The sequence below is a fragment of the Malus sylvestris genome, chromosome 11 (assembly GCF_916048215.2).
Source record: "Malus sylvestris chromosome 11, drMalSylv7.2, whole genome shotgun sequence".
In the NCBI taxonomy this organism is placed as follows: domain Eukaryota; kingdom Viridiplantae; phylum Streptophyta; class Magnoliopsida; order Rosales; family Rosaceae; genus Malus; species Malus sylvestris.
In genome coordinates, this window is record NC_062270.1 from 1,808,648 (window position 1) to 1,832,919 (window position 24,272).

At 37.6% G+C, this 24,272-nt stretch overlaps 2 protein-coding genes across 3 annotated transcripts; both read right to left on the reverse strand.

The window, feature by feature from the left end:
• Positions 1–1,035: 1,035 nt before the first annotated feature.
• On the reverse strand, positions 1,036–14,977 carry LOC126589248 (disease resistance protein At4g27190-like). 2 transcript variants are annotated; one of them, XM_050254483.1, is made up of 4 exons: positions 14,474–14,977; positions 5,259–5,361; positions 1,984–5,131; positions 1,036–1,413 (listed from the first exon to the last, which is right to left on the reverse strand). In XM_050254483.1, the coding sequence occupies exons 3-4, from the start codon at positions 5,127–5,129 to the stop codon at positions 1,395–1,397; spliced, it is 3,165 nt and encodes a 1,054-aa protein (XP_050110440.1). In that variant the 5' UTR covers positions 5,130–5,131; positions 5,259–5,361; positions 14,474–14,977; the 3' UTR covers positions 1,036–1,394. The 2 variants fall into 2 exon arrangements, with proteins under 2 accessions (XP_050110440.1, XP_050110441.1); XM_050254484.1 differs by having other exon boundaries at positions 1,984–5,136.
• A 2,690-nt stretch (positions 14,978–17,667) lies between these two features.
• LOC126589259 (accelerated cell death 11-like) lies at positions 17,668–20,309 on the reverse strand. Its single transcript, XM_050254510.1, has 4 exons — positions 20,078–20,309; positions 19,375–19,547; positions 19,031–19,176; positions 17,668–18,245 (listed from the first exon to the last, which is right to left on the reverse strand). Exons 1-4 carry the CDS (start codon positions 20,297–20,299, stop codon positions 18,127–18,129), a joined length of 660 nt encoding a protein of 219 aa, XP_050110467.1. The 5' UTR covers positions 20,300–20,309; the 3' UTR covers positions 17,668–18,126.
• Between the last annotated feature and the right edge of the window lie 3,963 nt (positions 20,310–24,272).

Below are 24,272 nucleotides of genomic sequence, written 5' to 3' on the forward strand. Positions count from 1 at the left end.
GGTAATTCCCAAAATCTAATTTATTCTATATGTTTTATATTCCATTATTTAGTTAATAAATTAGCTAAATAATATATTCCTTTCATATTTCCTAAAATTGACTAATTAAGGGATAATTACCTAATCAATCCCTTAATTATCAATTAAACCACCAAATTATAACCAAAAAACATACCAAAGGCCGGTTACCCAGTAGGGCCGGCCATGCCTTTTATTTTTTGCTTTTTGCTACCATTTTGTTCCCTTTTATGACATTCAAATAGCTAGTTAATTAGGTTATTATTATTTTCTAATTAACTAGCCAATTATTTCCATAACTCCCCAAAATAACTAGCCGATTATCTCCATAACCCCCAAAAATAAATCATCATTGGCCTAATGGCCGGCCACACCCTTCCTCTCCTATATATTGGTTCCCATTTTCACCAAACACTAATTCCAATTCTCTTACAAAAAAATCCTAAATACTCTAAACACTATTTCTCTCTAAAATTCTAACTTTGGCATCGGAGGTTCTTCGGCCAAAGTCCCCCCATTCATTGTGGGCGCGTGAGGCTTTTGGCCTTAACCTAAGATACTAGTTGTTTTGTAGGTGCAAAATCGTCCAAGATCGAGGAGGAGAAAATTTGCATCCACATATATTATTTCATGTCATGCCACATTAGATTTGGTTTCTCGGTTGGAAAATATTTCTTACCATTATTATTGATTTGAACATTTTGACATCTTATTTGAAGATGCTCTTAAAAATTTGTACTTACTCTAACAAGAAATTTCTGAGTGGCTTACAGTTTGAGTGTTGTTAGTTGGGTTAGCTTAATTCGGCTATGGAACTGTGCCATTGATAGGTTTGATTGTGCTTTCATTTCTTGCTTTGAGTAAGTACAAAATTCTAAGCAGTTATGTAGAACATTTAACAACTTTTCCGATTTGGGCATGTGCAAAATAATAAAAGAAGAGATGTTTCGAGAGAGAAAGGAATAGATTTCCAATAAAAAGAAGATAAATTACTAATAAAATATTAATACATATGAATTGAATAATATAATATTAGATTTTATTAATTATTTTATTTTTTAGTCTGATACTGTACAAAACGCTTTACTAAATCAGTCAAGCTTATTTCGTGAAGCAATTTCAATTTAAAATAGTCTGATGCAACAAACGCACCCTCAATGTTCGTATTCAGATCTGTTTTTACCTCTGCACAAGAACCTTGTGGTTTGTACTTTAGGAAATTGGATCAGTGTGTAAATAACATGACACTGCTATTATAGCTCGTATGTGGAAATATGGTAAATTAGTCTCCCAGATATTGTAATACTACTCTTCTTGTGGAACCTGAAAAATCTCCTCTTGCTTTTATCATCAGCTTCTTCTTCCAGGAAAATTAATTACCTCTGCTCCCACAACCTTTTGGTCAATTCAAAATAAAGGAGAAGTATAAGTCAACAATTTGCTTTGGTTTTTGCTCTCCAAACAAATTTATAACTGTTTCTGTAATTTCAAGCTTTAAAAGAAATTCAAAGAAAAAGATAAACAAACTAGCTGCATTATGATAATAAGTTACTCAATTGCTTTAAAAGAAAAGATTTGAATGTATGTAAATGACAATTAGTAATGTTGCTGCAGATCATTAATTGGACCCTTTTTCAATTTATTTTCAAATTTCAATGTCAATAATTGATTGATGAAGGGGGGTTCTCTCAAAATTGAGACTTTCCATGAACTCGTTGCTATTGCCAATTCTCGTGCCAATATTATAAAACATTGTGCTAAAATTATGATGTGACAAAGAGTCTTACATTTGAGAGAATCTCATTAACATTTCTCATTGATTGATTGTTGTCGATAATTTTAATTTTGATCAGTTCAACATTGGTATTTGATTTGTGATAATTTTAGCCATTTCCTTTGAAGGAAATAGAGAAAATACAATGAAAAAGAAAAGACAAATGAAATTTACGCATGAAACAGGTGTACCTTTTCCTTAGGAAGAGGAAATGTTGCTCATTGTTTAGTTGGACTTGCATCTTGCTGTGGAAGTCAGAAGTAGAGGTTAAAAACCGGGGGCAGTCAAGCACATGCAAGTATTCCAGTGAAGGGAACAAAAGTCTAGCACTTCCAGCGGAGACGCTTGTCAGCGATGAAAGACTTTGCAATGCTAAGTTCTTTAGTTGTCGAAAAATGATCTCGTAATCCTGCACTATAAATCCCTCGCTTAGGCCGAAAAGTTTGTCTAAGCTATGACATTCCTCCACCCAAAGCTCTTCCAATTGCCGCAGACATTGAGCTACATCGAATGTGAAGAGAGTTTTCAATTTCTTGCACTTGGAAATCGTCAGAGATTTAAGATTATGAAACATGTCAGGCTGAGAAGGACCGTTCCATATGTTTGTCAGTTCCGGTAGATTCTCCAGTTTCATCTCTCCCAATTTTGTCAAGACCGTTTCTCCTTGTTCAAGCCCTTGAGATTTGAATATATAATCGATACCAGTGGCACATACAATAAGTACTTCAAGATTTTGTAGTCTCTGCAACAGATTAGATGGAACAAGTGCCTCCGCCACACCTTCACACTGCTCCACCTCCAAGAACTTGAGATTTCCAAGCGACCCCGGCAGTAATTCACCAATACATAACTGTTGCAAGCAGTCCCAGCAGAAGACATGCAACTCTTCCAAGCTCTCGAGCACAGGCTTATTTGGAACCCTGGTTACTGTGTTTATCAAAGTTACTATCTCACGGCACTCTTGGAGATGCAAAAACTTGAGTCCATGTAACTTCCCATGATCATACTCCACAAGAATGTCAGTTAAACTTCTAGGCTCCAAGTAGATTATTTTCTCCACTCTCTCCGTAACTGTGGTGTTAAACCAATCCGGCAGTGTATTGATTGATGTGTCCAGAAACAAGGCTCTTGAATATGGAGTAACAATATTCTTTGATAAGTGGACATTCATGGACCGATGAACTGGGTCTCTGCTGATACATATATCGAAATTTACCCAATTTCGAAGGAACCCTACATTTTTCGGAAGGCATTCTGCATCAGATATGTCAACCTTCAAAATGTTTAAGGAAGACAAGCTAATTAGCTCATCAAAACTAGCATTAGTTTTGTCATCTTCTCCTTCAACTTTCTTGCCCCAATCAGCGAAACTCAGTTGCATGTATAGTTCTTCTAATTTGGACAGCTGCGATATCACTTTGGATGGAATTGTTGCAATGTAGGTACTCATAGTGAGATCCAACATCCTTAAATTGGTCAAATGTCCAATTTCTTCCGGCAATTCCTCAATACCAGATTCTCTCAAACTAAGAACCTCCAGTTTTTTCAGTTCTCCGAGAATTGATACATCCGTTATTGACTGACAACGATCTAGATGCAGCGTTTGGAGCTTGGTTAAGAGATTAAATGATGATGGTAATGAAGAAATTTCGGTACTACTTATGTCGAATACCCTTAATGCATTTGGGCTTTTGAAAAAATCTTCTGGGATCTCCTGTACTTCAAAATTTGACTGTAGTAATAAAATCTGGAGTTTTGGACATACCAACTCGTCAGGAAGATTGCAAATTTCATTCCCCATTAGGGAGATTGCAGAGTAGTCTTCAAGTGAATTCGTTGGCCAATCCTTTAAGTGGCAGCCAGCTTTTACGAAAAATCCTTGGCCATCCCCAGATGATGCAATTCGCATTGCCATGTCCCGAATCACATCATGCATTCTTACACATCCATCTTGTTCACCATCCAAAACCAAGCTACAAGCTTTAAGGTACTTGGCCACCAAATGTGCTGTGCTTCTGGCATCTTGCATTGAATTGGCATCTCGAAACAATCCTTTCCCAAAACCATACTTCAGCAAGTCTTCGATTTGGATATCAGAGTCCTCCGGGAATAAGCAGCAAAGTAAGAAAAATGACTTCGCGTCATTGCCTTTCAAGTAATCGTAGCTCAGCTTTATACATCTGAACACATCCTCCTCGTCATCAAGGTTGGTAGTTTGGGACATCTCTAGTCGTCGAGCTGCTTCTCTCCATTCTTCCAAGTCCTTATCTCCGAGTGCTCTTGCAACTGCAATCAAAGCAATTGGGAGACCACCACATTCTCTGGCTACCTTCCTTGCTATGTCACATAAATTGGTTGATTCAAAAGACCTGTTTGCCTTCTTCACAAACAAGGCCCAAGAATCTTCTTCTGAAAGGATATCGAGATGGATCTTTTCTTGGCTCTTCATGGCATGACATACATTCCATATCCTTGTGGTGAGTAGGACTTTGGAGTTGCAGTTTTGGAGCTCGCAATGATCGGGGATCCCTATGCGAGACAAATCTATTGTCCTCCAAATGTCATCTAAAATTATAAGGATCTTTTTACCTCTCATTATTCTCTCCTTCAATCTAGCTGCTCTGGCTATTTCTGTCTGCTCATTCAAATTCAAGGCGAGCATTTCAGCAAGCTGTTGTTGAATCTTTACCAGGTTTGGGTTTTGGGAAATGACAGCCATAATAACATGATCAAAGAGCTTGTCTTTACACGCTTGCACACCAACATGTTTCACCATGGTTGTCTTGCCTATGCCTCCCATTCCATGAACCCCGATGACAGTGATGTTATCATCTTTCAGCGCCTTCATGACCCCATCCATGGCTTGCCTTGTTGCTTCAAATGCTTCGAAATCTCCTGTTGACATGGTGGACTCAAACTCAACGGGTCGGCGAACTTGAAGCGAAACTGTTTCAAACCTTTTCTCTTCTTTAATCTTGTTCAATTCTTCTGTCTCATTAACTGCTCTCTTGCTTAAAGTGTAACGCCATTTCAAATTCGGGCAGCAGCCACCAAGACATGTTTTGTTTTCTCCGGCTTCATTATTCAGTCTTTTCGCATCGATTATGGCCTTTTCAGCATCCTTGAGCCATTTTTGAACCTCGGACCTAACTTCGTCTCCATTCATTAACGCCGCATCCACGCTTCGCTGGTAATCATTCTTCGTGGTCTCAAGCTTTTCTACCAGAACTTCAAGAGACTGTATGTGCCTCTTGTAATGCACCAAGTAACCCACATTACGCTTCACTGGATTCCATAACAACTCACCAACTTGTAGTACGGAACTAACAATTTCCATACCTGTCCTTTTTTTAAAAAAAAAAATTAACAGAGAAAAAAAATTGTAAGATTCAAAGTTCAAACAATGAATAGGTATCACCGAAAACGGAGAAAAACTACGTAGGACTTTGACAACTAGATGACTAACCTGGATCTTCTTTAGCTTCAACTGGTACAGACTTTGAGAACGTTTTGTGCCTCGGACGAATCTCAATGACTATGAGAGGATGGTTAGGCTTAGTTTCTGATGTCTGATAACAGAAAAGGTAGACGAAGGATCAGCAGAGAAAAGAATCCAACTAATTTTTTTTTTTTCGTTTGTAGTTTTTGGAGTAGGACTGGGAACGGACTCTTTAAACACTTTCGAGCATCTCTAATCATTCTTCGAGAAATTTTCAGTTTGCCGAGAGCATGCCCGGGTACCAAGCGTCATAATACAATTGATTATAAATTTTTTTATTTTCAAATTTTCAACCAGTTATATTATGTCACTTTATGCACTGTGCATCAGCCATTTTCTCTTCACACTAAAAATCTCTCTCATCCTTCCTATTTTGAAGTTAAATTAAATTTTAGCTAAACTTCAACTGGACTTTCTGGTTGTCTGTTAATTAAAAAAGGATACTTTGGACTTTCTAGTTGTCTGCTAATTAAAAAGAGTTTGTTTAGATTCAGTCCAAAACTCTAATTTGTTTTCTAAATTGAGTCTAATTGTAACATACCTAAATTATAATAAGACTAAAAATATTTCAACCGAAATATATTTAAGATAGTATTGAATAGGGGTGTGCTATCCACACACTCTTGTTTACTTCTCACACATACCTTGTTAATTTATGTCCATTGATCTTCTTCAATTCATCCGATCCGACGATCAAAAACAAAAAAAAAATGTGGGAGAAGTAAAAAAGAGTGTGTGGATATCACACCCCTATTGAATATAACTAATTATAAAGGGGTAGATTATAAGCAAAAAATATCTATAATATAAGCAACTGTTGTAAACTTTTCTAGTTTATGTGTGATTGTGTAAATCCTAAATTAGATTTGATTATGGTTATTTTTTCCTATTAGGACTTCTATTCCTTGGAGGAGAATGATTTCTTCTCGACCCTCGACCTAAAGCCCAGGCTTTCCCCGTCGATTTTTCAGACGAAACACGATCGGCAGTCGTGTGATTTGGACGAAACTCATCGTTTTCACCAATGATTTTTTGAAATTCCAGAAGAATTTCGTGAGTTTTTAATCAGATTTAATCGAATCCCTTTGGTTCCTCCCCCATGGACATTGAGATTCCACTTCCATTGTTCAATTTTGGTTCTCCGATGAACCAACGGCTTGCACTGACCATGGAACACTGCCTAAAGCGGTGCCGTCAACCAGCTTCTGTAGATCCGCACATCCAGTGCCGCTAGGGTGGCTTGAAGGTCCCACTCGAGCCCTAACGGGCCACAAATTCCATTCGGTCCATTCGCACAGTAACCTTATTTTTTGGCCTGCTTGTGTCGAGAGTTTTGACCCACATCACCAGCCTTTTGGGCTTTGGTAATAACCCGGCCCGAGAACCAGTTGAGCCCATCTAGGCTCTTACCATTTCTCTCATGCATTGCGTCACATAGAATCCTAGCTTCTACTGGTGTGTGTGTGTGTGTACTGCACCGGATCCCAACTTCACTGGAGTATCTATGCTCCCGTGTCTGCATCACAACTGATTAGTGCCCTTCATGGGCCCCTATTTTGGGCTTGCACATGCAACCCACTTATTTTGTGATGTTGGGACAGCCTGCATGATTGGCCCAAGACCAAACCTGCCCAATATTTGGGCTTGGGACGCACGACACCTATTTGATTAGCCCACCCGTGGGCTTTAGCCTTATTTTGGACCCTGAGTTTAATTGCCTAATTATTTTAGGCCCAATGAGTTTTTATATTTTTCTCCCTCACTTTAAATTTGGCCCAAAGTCCAAATAATTAATTCAATTATAATTATAGATTTTAAGTTCTATTTGCATATTTTCTTGTTGCATATTTATGTGTATATATTTGTGTTTGCCTGCAGGAACATAAGAACCTGAAGTTCATAATTACTTCAAAACTTGAAGTTTCTATAAAAATGCATTGTTTGAAAACCTGAAGTTTTTCATTAGAAACATCACCCATGAAAACCCGAAGTTTTTCATGCAAATTTAAACCAATACATGTCTATTAGAACTAGAATGTTCTACTCATATGTGAATGGATTGATTTTTCTCCATTACACTAACCACATCTTGTCCATCTATTTTGTGATAGGAACATGTCCAATTTGAACAAACTCAACTTCACCACTTTGAACTGGAAGGAACTACCTCAAGTGGGTCCAAGATGTGAAACTCCACCTCACTGCAAAGAATTTGCGTCCTACCATTGAAGATGAGACGGACAATCTGGTTGGCAAAGCTGAGAAAGCCACCGCTATGATCTTCATCCGATGACATTTATAACGCTCTACAAACTAAATATCTTGCTGAGAAGGATTGGCGAACACTATGGGTCGCTTTGGCTGATCGTTTTGATCACCAAAAGAACATCTTATTGCCTAAAGAAAGACATGATTGGCAACATTTGTGCTTCTAAGACTTTAAGTTTGTGAATGAATATAATTTTGAAGTTTGTCGAATCCAATCACTTCTCAAGTTTTGTAATGAAACTTTGACCAAATAGGATCTCTTAGAGAAGACCTATTCGACCTTCTCTGCTACTAATATTGTCCTGCAGCAACATTATTGAGCTCAGAAGTTCACTAAAGTTTTCGGATTTGATCTCTATTTTACTTCTCGCTGAAAAACAAAATCAGTTGTTGATGAAGAATCATCAAGCTTGACTTACTGGGCGACTGTTGTGCTTGAAGCACACTATAGCACAAACCAACGCCTAAAACGCCAAAAGAGGCTTGGTAGGGGCGGTCAGAAGCCAACCCGTCAAGGTCGACAGAGTCAAGGCCCACTTAAGAAAGGAAACAAAGCCCATAAGCGCCCAAATCTCGCTCCCAATGCCCTGAACTTCAAGAATAAGGGTAAAGCACTTGAAACCATGGATGCAGATATGTGTTATCACTGTGGTTCAAATGACCATTGGTCCAGTGTTTGCCGAGCTCCCTATAAGGTTGTAGCTGAATATCATTCTCGTCATAAGAAATTTGAATCACACTTTATGCAAGTGGACGAACCGGAGATTACAAAGATGAAGGTTTCTTACTTTCAAGAAGATACCACCCCTATGGAAGATTAGTATCTTAGACATAAACTATTTGTTAGTTGAAATAAGATGTTGGGGCCGAATTCCACATGATGCGGCTAAACCCCCCTTGTTTTTTAGTTGAATTTTGAACAATTTTTTACTTTATGCTTGGATTATTTGTTGGTGATTTGTTTTTGGATATTAAGTTTTTAATTAATTACCATCCTTGAATAAATGAAATTATTTTGAATGGATATTTGTTTTTAAGAACTTTTATGCATGTGACCAATTCAAATTAATTTTTCATTCTAGGTATGACTAGTGAGGAAGTTAGTTGTCAGGCAAATAATGCAACCACGCACATTGTTTTGCATGAACGCATCTATTTCACTAACTTTATACCTAAGAATGCACATCTGACAACCCTTTCAGGCCATCCAACCTGATTGAAAGATACGATAAGGCACGTATAATGTTGTACAATGGTACAATCTTGACCATTGATGAAGCACTTTATTCTCCACGTTCCGAAAGAACGTTGTTGAGTTTCAAGGATATTAGAGAAAACAATTATCACGTAGAAAATAGAGTTGAATTTATATGCATAACATCTTACGAATATGGCTAGAAGTATATTCTAGAGAAGATTAAGCATGTCTTGAGTGGTCTGTATACTACGACCATACGCCCCATAGAATGCCACTATGTGGCTAGCCCTACCTCTGGTACTGCACATGAAATTACACTTTGGTATGATCGTTTGGGACATCCTGGGTGAATAGTGATGCGCCGTATCCTCAAATCATTACATGGGTATCCACTAACCCGAAGGTTAGGTTCGATTCAAGGAATCACATGTCAAACCTGCTCCATATGAAAGCTTATCATTAAGCCTTCTTATAACAAGATTCGTTCGAATTCTCCCATTTTTCTACAACGGATTTATGGGGACATGTGGACCGATTCACCCTTTATGCGGACCATTTAGATATTTTATGGTTTTGGTTGATGCTTCCACACGTTGGTCACATGTGTGCTTGTTGTCCACAAGGAACGCTGCATTCTCCAAACTGTTGGCTCAGGTTATCAAGCTTATGGCTCACCACCCTGATTATCCGATCAAATATATTCGATTGGATAATGCTAGAGAATTCACATCTAAAACTTTTGATGACTATTTCATGTCGGTTGGGGTTGAAGTTGAACATTCTGTACGCCATGTTCACACCAAGAACGACCTAGCAAAGGCATTCATTAAGTGCTTACAAATGATTGCTCGAACGTTGGTCATATGTACCAAGCTCATAATCGCTGCTTTGGGCCATGCAATATTGCACGCAGCTAAGTTAGTTTGTCTAAGGTCTGTTGCAACAAAATCATATAGCTTCCTTTAGTTGGTTACCAAATACAAACTCGACATATTGTATCTGCGCATTTTTTGTTGTGGTCTATATGCTGATTTCGCCGCCCTTACATACAAAAATGGGGCCTTAGAGAATGATGGGAATCTATGCTGGATATGATTCTCCTTCGATCATTTGTTACTTAGAACCTTTGACAAATGATCTGTTTACCGTTTATTTTGCATATTGTCACTTCTATGAGACAATCTTCTCGTCGTTAGGGGGAGATAAGAATGTCAACGTTCCTGAATAACGACACGAATTATCGTGGACGACTCCCACTTTGTCTCATTTAGATCCTCTCACCACTTAGTCTGAAACTAAAGTGTAGTGCATATTAGATCTCCAGAGCATAACTTAGAGCATGCCAGATGCTTTCAACTGCAAAGATCACATATTCCAATTGCAAATACGCCTGCAAAGATAGATGTACCAAATGTAATACGGACTTCTCTCATGGAGGCCCGGGACACCACTTTGGCTGATCCACGTACATTAGAAGCTAGCCAATCATCTACCCCTACACAAAAGTATGGCAGACCTCTTGGTTCAAAGGATTCACACCCCCAGAAGAGGAAACCCATGATACAGGCACCTAAAGAGCCTACTGTGAATCCAATTGTCGCTTACTCATTCTATCCAACTCATGAGGAAATTCTAGATTATGGAAACGTCCTTGAAATGACGAATCCTTCTTTCGAGAATCGTGAGATTTCGGTCTATTATGCTAGCTTAGATGATTTGTGGTGTAGAAATGAGATGATCGTCGACGATGCATTGCATTTGCAGTAGTTACTGAGATCATGTTGAATGATGACATTGAACCGTATTCCGTTTATGAACGTCGATGTAGAATTGATTGGTCAAATTAGAAACAAGCAATCCAAGTCGAACTCAATTCGCTTGCAAAACATAAGGTGTTTGGACCTGTAGTTCCTACTCCTCGTGAAGCCCGTTGGTTACAAGTGGGTTTTCGTTTAAAAACGTAATGAGAAGAACAAAATTGTGCGTTACAAAGCTCGTCTTGTTGCACAATGCTTCACATAATGCCCTGGGATTGACTATGACGAAACTTATTCACCCATTATGGATATGATTACTTTTCGCTACTTTATCAGTTTGGTAGTTTCCGAAAAACTGAATATGCAGCTGATAAACGTAGTAATTGCATATCTCTATGGGGATCTTGATACGGAAATTTACATGAAAGTTCCCGAAGGACTTACATTGACTAGATCAAATATTTCCAAACCTCATAACACACTCTCAATTCGGCTGAGGCATTCACTTGATGGTTTGAAGCAATCCGGAATAATGTGGTATAACCGTTTGAGTGAGTATTTGACTAGTCAAGGATATGTGAACAACGAACTATGCCCCTGTGTGTTCATTAAGAAGTCACATTCCGGATTTACGATTGTTGCAGTATATGTCAATGACATGAATCTTATCCGAACTCCTGAAGAGATCGCGAGAACTGCTACGCACTTGAAGTCGAAATTTGAGATGAAAGATTTAGGAAAGACTCGATATTGTCTCGGTCTCAAGATAGAGCATTGTTCGGATGAAATCTTAATTCATCAATCAAACTACACCCAGAAGGTGTTGCGCCGCTTTAACGAGGATAAAGTGAATCCTTCGAGTACTCATATAGTCATTCGATCGCTAGATGCAAAACGAGGTCTCTTCCGTTCGAAGGAAGATGATGAAGAGATTTTGGAGCTTGAAGTTCCTTATCTAAGTGCGATATGCACTTTATTGTACTTAGCTCAATGCACTAGACCCGACATATCTTCGCTGTTAATCTTTTGGCCAGATACAATAATGCACCAACAAGCAGACACTGGACTGGCATTAAAGACGTATTCCGTTACCTTAGGGGTACTACATATTTGGGCTTATTCTATCCCTACGGATTCTTGAATGATGTCGCACCCCCTGCTTCTCGAGTCGATTCTCGCCTTGTTGGTTATGATGACGCAGGATACTTATCTGATCTGCACAAGACACGTTCTCAAATGGGTTATGTCTTACCGTTTGAGGCACCGCAATCTCTTGGAGGTCAACTAAATAGACCTTAGTTGCCACTTCGTCTAACCATACTAAAATTCTCACCTTACATGAAGCAACTCGAGAATGCTTTTGGTTGAGAGCAATAGTGGGCCATATTCGAAGCTTCTGCGATCTTTACCCCGTTGTAGATGTCCCGATGACAATTTATGAAGACAATGCAGCATGCATTGAACAGCTTAAGAAGGGTTACATCAAAGGAGACAACGCCAAGCATATTGCGCTACAATTCTTCTTCTTACATCAACAACAAGAGCATCAGAATATTGAAGTCAATCAAATCCATTCACAATACAATCTGGTCGACCTCTTCACCAAATCACTGCCGAAGACGATGTTTCAGAAGCTTGTTCAAGGAATTGGAGTTGTAACATTACTAGTTCTCTTTGGAATTGTGTCAAACTCAAGGGAAGTATCCTAAAGTATACTTGTTTGATCTTAATGTACTTTTTTTCCCTACGATTCGGAGCATTTTTCCCATTGGGTTTTTGCTACCTAACGAGGTTTTAACGAGGCACCTCCCTTGGGCTGGTCATATCCCTAATGACGTCTCATAGACGTTTCTTTTGACTTTATATTTCTCATGCATTTTTCCTTAAACTGAGGATTTTGTCTCTACTTGGGTTTTTTACCATAGCCATAGGATTTTTTGTGAGACTTACTTCCTTATGCAAGTTCATATCTTATTGAAAATAAGCGTTGTTCCCATAATCAGTGTCGACGAGTTGACTTCCTCAACCTCTACATGATGCTGAATCTACTTGAGTATTTACACACTCAAGGGGCAGTGTTGTAAACTTTCCTAGTTTATGTGGGATTGTGTAAATCCTAGATTTGATTTGATTCTAGTTATTCTTTCCTATTAGGACTTGTATTCCTTGGAGGAGAAGGATTTCTTCTCTACCTTATTACTATAAATAAAGGCACTACGTAGGGGGAATAATATATCTCTCAACACACATTCCCCTACAATTCTATAAACGCATCTCTCTCCTTGCCGCCGACCCCCTTTCCCTTGTCAGATAAAATAGGCTACAACAACAACAAAATTAAATTTTAGCTAAACTTCAACTGGACTTTCTAGTTGTCTGTTAATTAAAAAAGGATACTTGGACTTTCTAGTTGTCTGCTAATTAAAAAGAGTTTGTTTAGATTCAGTCCAAAAATCTAATTTGTTTTCAAAATTGAGTCTACTTGTCACATACTTATATAATAATAATAAGACTATAAAATGTTTCAACCGAAATTTATTTAAGATAGTATTGAATACAACTAATTATAAAGAGGTAGATTATAAGAAAAAAATATCTATAATATAGGCAACTAAAAACGATTTATTCGTGATATACGTAAATTATTGACAAAAAAGTTAATATATCAGTATATTTTTTTAGTCAAGTAATAGCATTACTGCATTAGTAAGTTAAATGTTATATTAGATACCGATGAAGTTCGAACCACGTAGTCATGCAAGAGCATAACACCTTTCCACCATTGTGGTACAGAATCACTTGCATTAGTATATTATTTAGTACAGAGACTGAATGCGCTACAGTTGAAGGAATTTATTTTTCCAATTCCTTAAAATTTTCAGTTTTATCACTGACTTAACAAAAAGATAATCAATGGACCTATTTTTAGAAATTAGTCATTCCTAATAATAACATCACAAAATTGGATTTATATTGAATTTATCCTTAAAAAGAATACCATGATGTCTAGTTTCTGAGAGTTACAACGACTAGTGGCCTATATAACTAAACAAAAGATGTTTATTAGTGATTGTAATTTGGAGTGCGTGATTACTATTTTTAAGTATTTACAACCATTAAAAAAGATATCTATAACCTATTTACAAGGAACTAGTAGAGTTCATTTTTAAGATGGTAGAGACTTAGTGCATATTATGGTTATGGTTGGGCTTTTAAATTCCAACTTTAAATTTCAAGTAAATAGTTTCATTTCTAAATTTTTACAAGTTATAGTTATCATCTCCTTCACTCTTACACACCCACTACCCAAGACTCTATCACCATCATGCCACAACCACCTTGCCATCACCACCTGCACCACGCCCACCATTATCGTCGTTAGTGCCGCTGCTGCAACCGTTACTCCACTCCCATCACCATTGTTGTAAACACCACAACTATGACTTCCACTATAAACACCGCTACCAATCATCAAACCGCCGTCACCACCCACTAGACTATCACCTGGCCCCTAGCACATTTACCAATTACCAACCTTCTTTATTTAAATTTTATTATACTTTTAAATTGGGTAATGTTAGGAAAATCAAATTCTAAATCTAATTTTGTAAAGCAAATGATTGAATTATTACTTAAGTGTTTTTTAACATGTTTATTTTTTATTAGTGACATGTCATTGGTTTGCAAATTTAGTTTAAAAAATTAATCTCCTTAACATTATCCTTTTAAATTATTAGACAAATAAAAAAGCGCACAAATTCTAAAAATATTAAAATCCATAATTTCAAATTCTGTTATTTTGAAATTAATTAGTAATTTTAAATCTCCTCTTCTGGACAGAGAGTTAAGAAAATAACTTAGAAATAAAATGACATCCGTAATTCACTCTCAATATCTAATCTAAGTAAATTAAATACATAATTTCCAACAGGTTGTACATTTGCGTTTTCTCTTTATACCTGACAACTTGATGATCTGAGATTTGATTCACCAACTAGACTCCGCCGCCATGGCCGTCCAGTTGAACTTCGACTAGGTTGCTGTTGGGGTGGGGTGTTAGCACAGCTATTCACTCAGATAATTCTCTCTAGTTGTAGAGCTGTAGATGGACTCACTGTTCTAAAATTCGGTCACAAGATCGTAAAGCATATTAGACGGACGCCTGGACAGAATTAGGCGGAGCTGGCAGGGGCTGGGAGGACGTATATGGAGAACGCCGAAATCTGGAAAAAAATATTTGTTGCAGAGGCTCCGTTCGGTGTTCGCGCGAAGAAGAGCCTCCATTTTTATCTCTTTGAGATGGGCCCTCCATCTTCTCTTTTCTTTCTTTTATTTTCTTTTATTTTATTAGCCCCTTGTCATCTTCTCTTATACTCCTAATCTCACCAAAACAATCATTTTATGATCTTAAATTTTTTATTAGGTATTATTTAATGAATTTTTTTAGACCACACCAAGGAAGAAAATATCGGTAATATCGGAAATATCGGTAGTCCGAAAACACGGAAATATCGGGATAATATCGATATCGATAAAAATTACATGAAAACCACGGAAATTGTAAGAAAAACTTGGAAATTTTTATTGAAACTTTGCAGGATGTTTATTTAGTCAATTATCTATTAGTTTATCACAAAAAATTGGAAGGAAATGCATTACATGATGGATTTAACTGATTTAAGTTGATTATACAGCGTGCTGGCAAACACTGTGAGTGAAGAAAATATGTAGTAATTAATGAAAAAAAAAATTAAACACATCATAATCATTTATATATAATGATTTACTACAACTTTCGAGTAAAACTCATATTTTAGTTTTTAAATCTACCCTAATTCTGACATACTGCCGCACCCATCGTTTCTCTTCTACCTTTCGTCCTTCTTCACGTGGGATGTACCTCCCTCATTTTCTATTATTTCTTTCCTTTCCACACACACACGCGCACACAGACACACCCTACTCTCTCATTTTCTATTATTTCTTTCCTTTCCACACACATATTTTCTATTATTTCTTTCCTTTCCACACACATACACACGCACAGACACACCCCACTCCCTCATTTTCTATTATTTATTTCTTTCATTTCCTTTCCTCCACACACAGACACACCCCACTCCCTCATTTTCTATTATTTATTTCTTTCATTTCCTTTCCTCCACACACAGACACACCTCACTCCCTCATCTCTCGATCCATCTCTCAAATCCTCCTCGTCCGCGTCTCCCTCTGCTCCTCCCTCGCCTTCCTTCTCGTCGAGCCCGTCCCGTGACCTCTACCTCTCCTCCGTCGTCCCCATCGGCGTGATCCTCCTCATCCGCGTCTCCCTCTGCTCCTCCCTCGCCTTCTTCCTCGTCGAGCCCGTCAATATGTCCCGCGACCTCTACCTCTCCTCCGTCGTCCCCATCGGCGCGATCCTCCTTGTCCGCGTCTCCCTCTGCTCCTCCCTCGCCTTCCTCCTTGTCGAGCCGTCGCCGTCTACTCCATCGGCGTCGCCTTCAAGCAATGTCGCGATAATATCGCTAATATCGCGATATTATCGATATTATCGATATTATTTCGATATTTTGACGAAAATCTATTGGATATGTGTAGAAATATCGGACTTCCAAAAAAAAAGATAATATCGGCGAAATATCGCCGATATTATCGATTTTTTATACCATGGACCACACCATATAATATGTACTCAAAACTCTCACCTTAAACATCCATGGTGGGTTATGTGTGTTAAAGGGTTAATAACTTAAAAATTAAAATTTTCCACCACTAGCATAAAAACACGTGGTGTACCATCCCTATCCCGTCACAACTAAATTTTTTCCCTTTCTTTGCATTCTTGCTAGATGGTGATCTACAAGCTATTCCGCCACGAGCAGTCATTCCACATGCCCCTGAGCACAAAAACTTCTGGAATATAGACCCTATTGGCCCAGAAGACAGGACAACGATTTGGGGACAATGACATGGGCAGAAGGGAAAATTCATATTGAAATTCTACTCTGAAATTCAAAGATGTGGTAGAAAGGCTAGCTACGTCATCCACAGGGGATCACGTCGTAAATGGTTGATACATTTCGGAAAAAATACAAGACATGTTGTCTGAACAAAACCACATCAGATGGCATCCCTTCTTACTCCTATAATTGACAAGAACTTATCTAGACCGAGTTCGGCGCTATGTTAACATTTTAAATCAATAATGCAGTACTATATAAAGAGATATTTACACATATCAGTCTATATTGGATCAAGACGCCACGTAGTTTCCCGAGGGGTGCATGCAAAACTTGCCAACCCGCTTGGGGGCTGTTGAACTTGAGGGCTTCCCCCTGTTTTGCCGTCGTCCTTGTTTTGATTGGTCGTTCCGGGTGTGCTTTGATATGAAAGGAAGCCACAACTTTTTCCAATTATCAAGTTGGACACAAAAGTCCATGAAAACATGCCGTGAATTGACGTAGCATTTGTCATTATATAAGGGCAGAGGAAAGAATTTGAAATGAGGGTGGGCTAATATCTATAATCCCATCCTTCAACGTTGGATTTGTTATTTTCTTTCCTTTTTGCTGCAAAACCCGACCATATGGGACCAGGGACATGAACCTTCCCTGCTTTCCGCACACAGCCAACCCTTATCCTTTTTTTTTTCTTTTATCAAACGTCAACCCTTAAACAACCAGTCATAACCCTAACTCAACCCAAAATTGAAAGGGAAAATGAAGTAACAATTTTAGCTTCACACGTGAAACTCAAATGCGAGCTATTAATGAAAATTTTAATTTTGGGTTCGAATTCTTACGGACTTATCCATAAGAGCTTAATTTCTAATTATTTTATACAGGGTTATCTTCTAAATACTCTATAACCACAAAAATTATTAATCCAACTTAGCCTATACTTAAAACAAATAATCTAGCCCATATACCTAAGATGTGATGTGTAAGTGCACTACAAGAAAAGGGAAAATACCCACGGTGGATGTTGTTGGGATAGTTATACCAAAGCGTGACAAAAAGGTAAAGAACCCGTGGCCAATATGAAAAGGTGACTTGTTACCACGCTTCGAACTGTGGCCAGACCTTCTAGTTCAAAAAAGTTGACCAACAGTACACGAAGTATGGAATAGAATGGAATGGAATGGCAGGGGCAATGAAGATAAGAAAAATATCATAATTACAACAAAATCAAATAACAATCTGATTCCTTATAAGATTCATCACACTAATGTAACATCCCACATCGCCTAGGCGGGTGGATCATGTAAGTCTTATACGTATATTCTCATATCTACCTAGCACGAGGCATTTTGGGAGCTCACTGGCTTCGCGTTCCATCGGAAATCCGAAGTTAAGCGAGAATTGGGCCCAAGCATTCTCAAGTTGGGTGACCCATTGGGAAGTTCTGCTCACGTGAGTTCCCAGAAACAAAACCGTGAGAGCGTGGTCGGAGCCCAAAACGGACAATATCGTACTACGGTGTAGTCAAGCCCGGAATGTGGTGGGAGCCCGGGCCAGGATGTGACACTAATATTCAATCATACAATACACATGAAATACGGAAATCAAAGCATACTTGTAAAAATGCATAAAGTGCGAAAGAATGAAATCAATCAAAGCAAGCATAGTAACTCTTGAACTGACTCCCTTGAACGGAATAAGTTGTCAATGTAGTGTATCAGAGGATCCAATGCAGTAACTGTCATTTGCATCTGAACAAAAGCCGATGCCTCTGACAAAATAGAATACCAAACAAATTGTGTTACCAATCAAGTCCAACCCTAAAATAGCCATGGATCAATATAGAACTAGGGTTACAGTTATAGCAAATAAGCAACAAGTATACCAAGACATGCATGCAGTGCAAAGCAGAAGCACTTACATGCAGTGCGAAGCAGAAGCACTTACATGCAGGCATGGCCATTCTCGGTGCAAACAGAAGTAGTCTTCTACTTCCTATGGACTCTATTAACGAAATAGGTTTGTAGTTTTGTGAGATTCGACTGGTATGGAAGCAGGGACTGCTACCTTGTTTTATAGCTAGGGCTTTCATCAAATCCAGCCCATTAACGAAAAAGATTTCAGCCCAAACTCTATTAAATCAATTAGAGTCCCATAATAATTCTATATCTTGTGTTTACGTAATAAGGGTCCTCATAGATTGTATAGGGTTAAGGCTCCAATATATTTACTCCATTAGGGCACAGAGAATCCTTGAGAGTCTAATGTCTTGTAAACCAAGTCATCTAGCCTCCCAAATATTCTCGGCATAATTCATTGTCACTGATATTAGAATTTACATATATAGCATTCATAGTAAGTTCATGTTAATTATGCTCAATATCTCAACCTAAGAATTTTTTTCTTCTTCTTCTTCTCTATATTTTTTTTTTCCAATTGTTCTCTATATTGGATATGAAAGAAAGAACCTGCAACTGGCCACGGTAGCTATCGAAACCTGGTTTGGGAGCAGATAGTATGACGACAATGATGAGTTACATACTAGAATAGTCTTACCATCTACTTTTAGCCTTTTGAAGAACAGTGACTTTGAAGGAAGGTTTTGCAGTGCACCCGCAACAGTCTTTCTACTAGCCCATCCGTAGTAGGGGTAAAAAACTTGTTTATATGCTGTGTTAACCGGATCCATGAGAGTATTTTCGCTGTCCAAGTGAAAAAAGAAAAAGAACATGTGAACGGAAATATAAATCAAGTGGATATGAGAAAATATAACATATGAGTGGACGTAGCAGCACAACTACGGATGAAACTGTATTTGCAAACGAAAATGATCTTATAAGACATGTCAATGAAGCAACGAACTAAGAGAAGATCGAGGCTAGGGTTGAGATAAGTAAAACCTTGAGGCCATAATTTTCTCGAATATTATCTTAAGCAGCTCAAGCGAACGCTTCACTCTGATGAGCATTCTCGAGCTACTACTAAAGTGCTTAATAGTATTCTTCTGTATGTCACGGTCAAGCAAATCTTCTAGGGTATTAACTGACTTTCCTGCCTTTAACACCCCACTAACCTGGTAACCACATCCACATTAATCAAAATATAACCACAAAACCCAAAGAAACACTCACATCAAAGGGAAGTATTGAACAAAATCAAAAGAAAAATATGAATAAAATCATCTTTGAAATATGTAAAATGTCTTAAAATGAGCGTTTTATAACTTAAGAGCTTGTTTGAAATTGCTTTTAAAATGACTAAAACTATTTTTAGAGAAAGTATTTTTGAGTTTTAGAAGCACTTGAAATGCTTTCTGGAATGATCACTCTTCTAAGAAGCACTTGAAGTGATTTTTCCGAATTTAAGGATTGATTCTAAAAAATATTTTCATAAAAAACGATTTCAGATGTTTTAAAAACACTTAAGAAATCAAACCCCTCATCAATCACAATCCACCAAAACCCTAAAGAACACCCAAGTTCTGTATGAAACTTTAGAAACTTGATTCAGATTAATGTAGAAGAAAATGACAAGGTATCAAGCCAAATCTACCCATCGCCAAAAAGCATCAAACTCTCATCAAGTTTAAGAGATGAATAATACCTTAGCAGAGTACTCGATGTCGGCGAACTTCATAGCGACGCCCAAGTGTCGAATGAGAGGAGAAACGAGACGACAGGATTGAGTGAACTTGTCAATTTCCATGGTTGGTACCGGAGAATTCAGCTGAGCGGCCAGTTGTTCGAATTCATCTGCCAGCCTTGTCAGAATTTTCTCATCTTTCCTTCCCACTACCCTTGCCATTCTATAATTTTTGTTCACCATGTCTCTGCTCCTCTCTCAGACTTTTATAAGTACCAGTTGGAAAATTTTTTAGTTGTGACAGAAACATGGATGGTACATCACGTGTTTTTATGTAAGTGGTGAAAAATTTTAATTTTTAAGTTATTAACATTTTAACATACATAACTCATCATTTATATAAGAAAACGTGGTGTATCACTTCGTGTGACGAGAACACCGAAAAATCTCTTCAACCAGTCAAAATTTGTAAACAAAGACTTCGTTGACGCAGACTTGTCAAATGGTCAGTTTATATTTAATTTTAATAATTTTTCTATTGTATAACAAAAATTATTCAATGTATAAATTAACGGTGGTTGATCGTTTAGAGCAGTTCCATCCCTTCCAATTGGGGCATTCAATCCCCCAAATCGACAAAAGCATCTCTAGCCCACGCCCATCAGTTAGGCGATCTTGTGGGCCCAACACCGACGGTCCGAGCCATCGGGCTATTCCCACCCACCTCAGCGCCTGAATCTATTTGATGTCAATGTCCCCCTCCTGCACACCAAGCACTGAGTCGCAATAACCAATGAACCTCTGGAAACGGTACAGAGCTCCAGCTACCTCTGTGGCTCGGCGACCTGTGACGGTCGACGACGCTCCAAAAACCAGATATCAGAAATCCCAAAAAACAAAAATAAAAAAATTGAAGAAAACCCAAAAATCCCAACAAACATTGAACAAAAATCAGAAATCCCAACAAACCTTGAACAAAAACTAGAAATCCCAGAAACCTGATCTACAAAACAGAAATTCTAGAGATTGGCATTTCAGCCAAACTGGTCATTGAAGTTGGCATAACTCTTAACTTTGGTCACTGATATTTGAAATTGATAGAATTGGTCTTTAACTTTGTCCACGGTCAATCATTTTAATTATTTCGTGAAAAAATGAACTAAAATGACAAAAATATCCTTTATTTAATAAACAACAGGCCATAATGACGTGACAAAATATTAAGAGTATTTTTGTCATTTTATCTTTATTTAATGAAGATTTTTCGCATAATGACTAAAATGATTGACGGTGGAAAACTCATGAAGTAATTCTATCGATTTTAAATTTCAACAACCAAAGTAAATAGTTATACCAATATAAAGAGCTATTTTGGCCAAAAAACATATAAAATATCCTTACATAATTGTTGACCCTAAAAACTATCAAGCCTACTTGGCGCGTAGGCCTAGTAATTAATAAGCTAACTACGTCATTCGGTTGTGTGCGGGGTGTGTCAACTTGTCAATCGAGCTCGGCCAAGAAGTAAAATATGTTGATGTTGCGTTGAGCGCGCTGCTGACTTCTTGATCTTGCGATTGCAGCCGAGGAAGGAACACGTCTCGACCCTTGGGTTCTAGAGCCTGAAGGCAAGGCTGCTAGTTTTGCGAAGTTCAATATCAGATTCGGCTTTCAATGTGCCGAATGTAGTAACCTGCTAACACCTCACTTTGCCTAGAAGGCTGATGAGATGACATCTACCAAAATATTATATTAATTAAGGGTTTAGGGAACTACTGATTCTAGCTAAGTAGTCCAGTCTAGTGAAACTTAAGCCGGCCAAACAAACGCGCCCGTAAAGTGTTAAGTTTTAATTTTAATAAGAGTAGTGTTATTCATATATCTCTTTTTATTTCTCACACACTATTGTTGATTTGTATCTATTGATCTTCTTCAATTCATTTGATATGATAGTCGAAAATTAAGAAAGATGTGTGATAGGTAAAAATGGGTATGTGGATACCACCCTTTAATAATTCTTCTTTTGCATAAGAATAATTTATAGCTCATTTGGATATGTTTTTAAAATTACTAAAAACACTTTTAGTGAAAATGTTTTTGGAACAAATTTTTAATAAAAATGCAAGTAAATTCTGAAAAAATACTTAAAGTGCTTCCTGGAAGAAGCACATAACTGGTGCTTCTTCCAAAAATCACTTCAAGTGCTTTTGGAACCAAAAAATATTTTCTCTAAAAGTGCTTTCAATCATTTTAAAAGTACATCCAAACGAGCGCTTAATGTATAAATTAACTAAGCAGTCTGAGCTTGTAGCTCAAATGGTTACGAACGTGCCTTATCTAGGTCCTACGTAGGAGTTTTCTCACTTAATATTGTTTATATATATATAAAAAAAAAGAACTATTATTAGCACTCCAAAAAATCTCATTCTACACTCCTCATAAGTGTATTTGTCTTTCTAATTATAAGAAGTTTGGAGTGCCAAATGAGATTTTTGAAATGCTAATAACAATTACAAAAAAAAAAATCAATTATTTAACGACGATAGTGTTAAATGTTAATGTTCAAGTTTTAGTATTTTTGTTTTGGCTTATCTCCTATTTTCTATAATCTTAATATTTTGACAATTTCCAATTGCAAGAAATTGAAAAATGGGTTCATATGACCAGTTTTCCATAGTTGAAGAACTTAGCATTGCAGTCTTCCACTGCTCACAAGTGCTGGTATTGGAGCTGGAATAACGATATGAACACTCATATAAATATAAGAAATTGCGGGCCACAGACAACTCCTTCTTTTACACATCCCCCTCCATCATCTGCATCTTTTGGTTCCGCCACCTTTATCCTCAATTTCGGTTGGTTATCGCCTTCGTTTACTGTGAGTTGTTCTGCATCTTTGGCAAGGTGTGTGGTGTGTAGAGTTTTAGCTCGGGTACTTGCACTACCACCATTGTTGACCATTATTGGTCCTGCTTGTTGTTCACCCTTATCGATGATGTTGCTCGTGCATTCTCCCTGTGTGCTTCCTTGTTCTCATGGCGGTGGTTCCTGCTGGTTCTTTGAGGATGTTGCGGCCTCTTGCTTCATCAATTCTGGGGTTCTTGATGGTGTGATCTTAGGTGATTGTGTTGGGAGGTGGTTCGTGAAGATTGTTGAGTGGTTCTCTGGCAATGGCAAGAAGACTAGTTTTCTAAGGTTTTTCTATTTGCTTGGTTTGTGTGTGCTGGGCTCCAAGGGTGGTCTTGGAGCTTTGTTTTTTGTGTGTGTTGTGGCCCATTTTTGTTTGTGCTTAACTTGTTTTGAGCCTTTGTTGTACATATGGTTGTGGTAATGAAATTTACCCTTTGACAAAAAAAAAAAAAAAAACAGCAGACTTCAAAAGTCACAATCAAGCATTGACCAAAAAGAAAAAAAAAATCACTCATACAAATATAGAAATCTGAAGCAAACTCTTATTTTTATAGGCAACGTTTCCAAATCCTAATCTTACAAGCTTACTCAGAATATTTCCTTGCATAATAATGAACTAGGTTAAATTTATCAACACTCCCGTAAAACTCATGATGGTAATAGCATGAGTTTGCCAACAAGAAAAACGACATGAAAATGCATATGCAAATTTCCACGGCAACAATACACTAATCAGATTACTATGCGGGGAAATGCTTACGAGAATTTCTCAAAAGTGAAACTCACTATAGACTCTCTGTCATCTTTTTTTTTTTTGCATAGTGTTTTATAATGTGGTCACTATAATTGACGTTAAACTATGAAATGACAGAGAGTACATGAAGAGTCTCACTTTTAGAGAATTTACTTAACATTTCTCTACTATTCCTATATGCAAGAAACCTTAATCAATTGAGACAATAAATAATCAGAAATCAAGAAGGAAAATATGAAAAAGAAAAAGAATTAGAAGATGAATAGCCCTAATCAACTTTTTGGCCGAAATTCGGCCTTCCCTTCCGTTTAGATTCGGCGAGCAGCAACCACACCAAGCCCTTTGAGCCGTGCACAAACAAACACTGTATCTGAAAAGAAAAGAACCAAAATCTAGAAACAGTGACTTAAATTTCAGAAACAGTGACTTAGATTCCAGAAACAGTGTTACTTAAAATCCAGAAATAGTTTATTTTTACATTCCAGAAACAGTGACTTAGATTCCAGAAACAATATTGCTTAAAATCCAGAAACAATTTATTTTTACATTCCA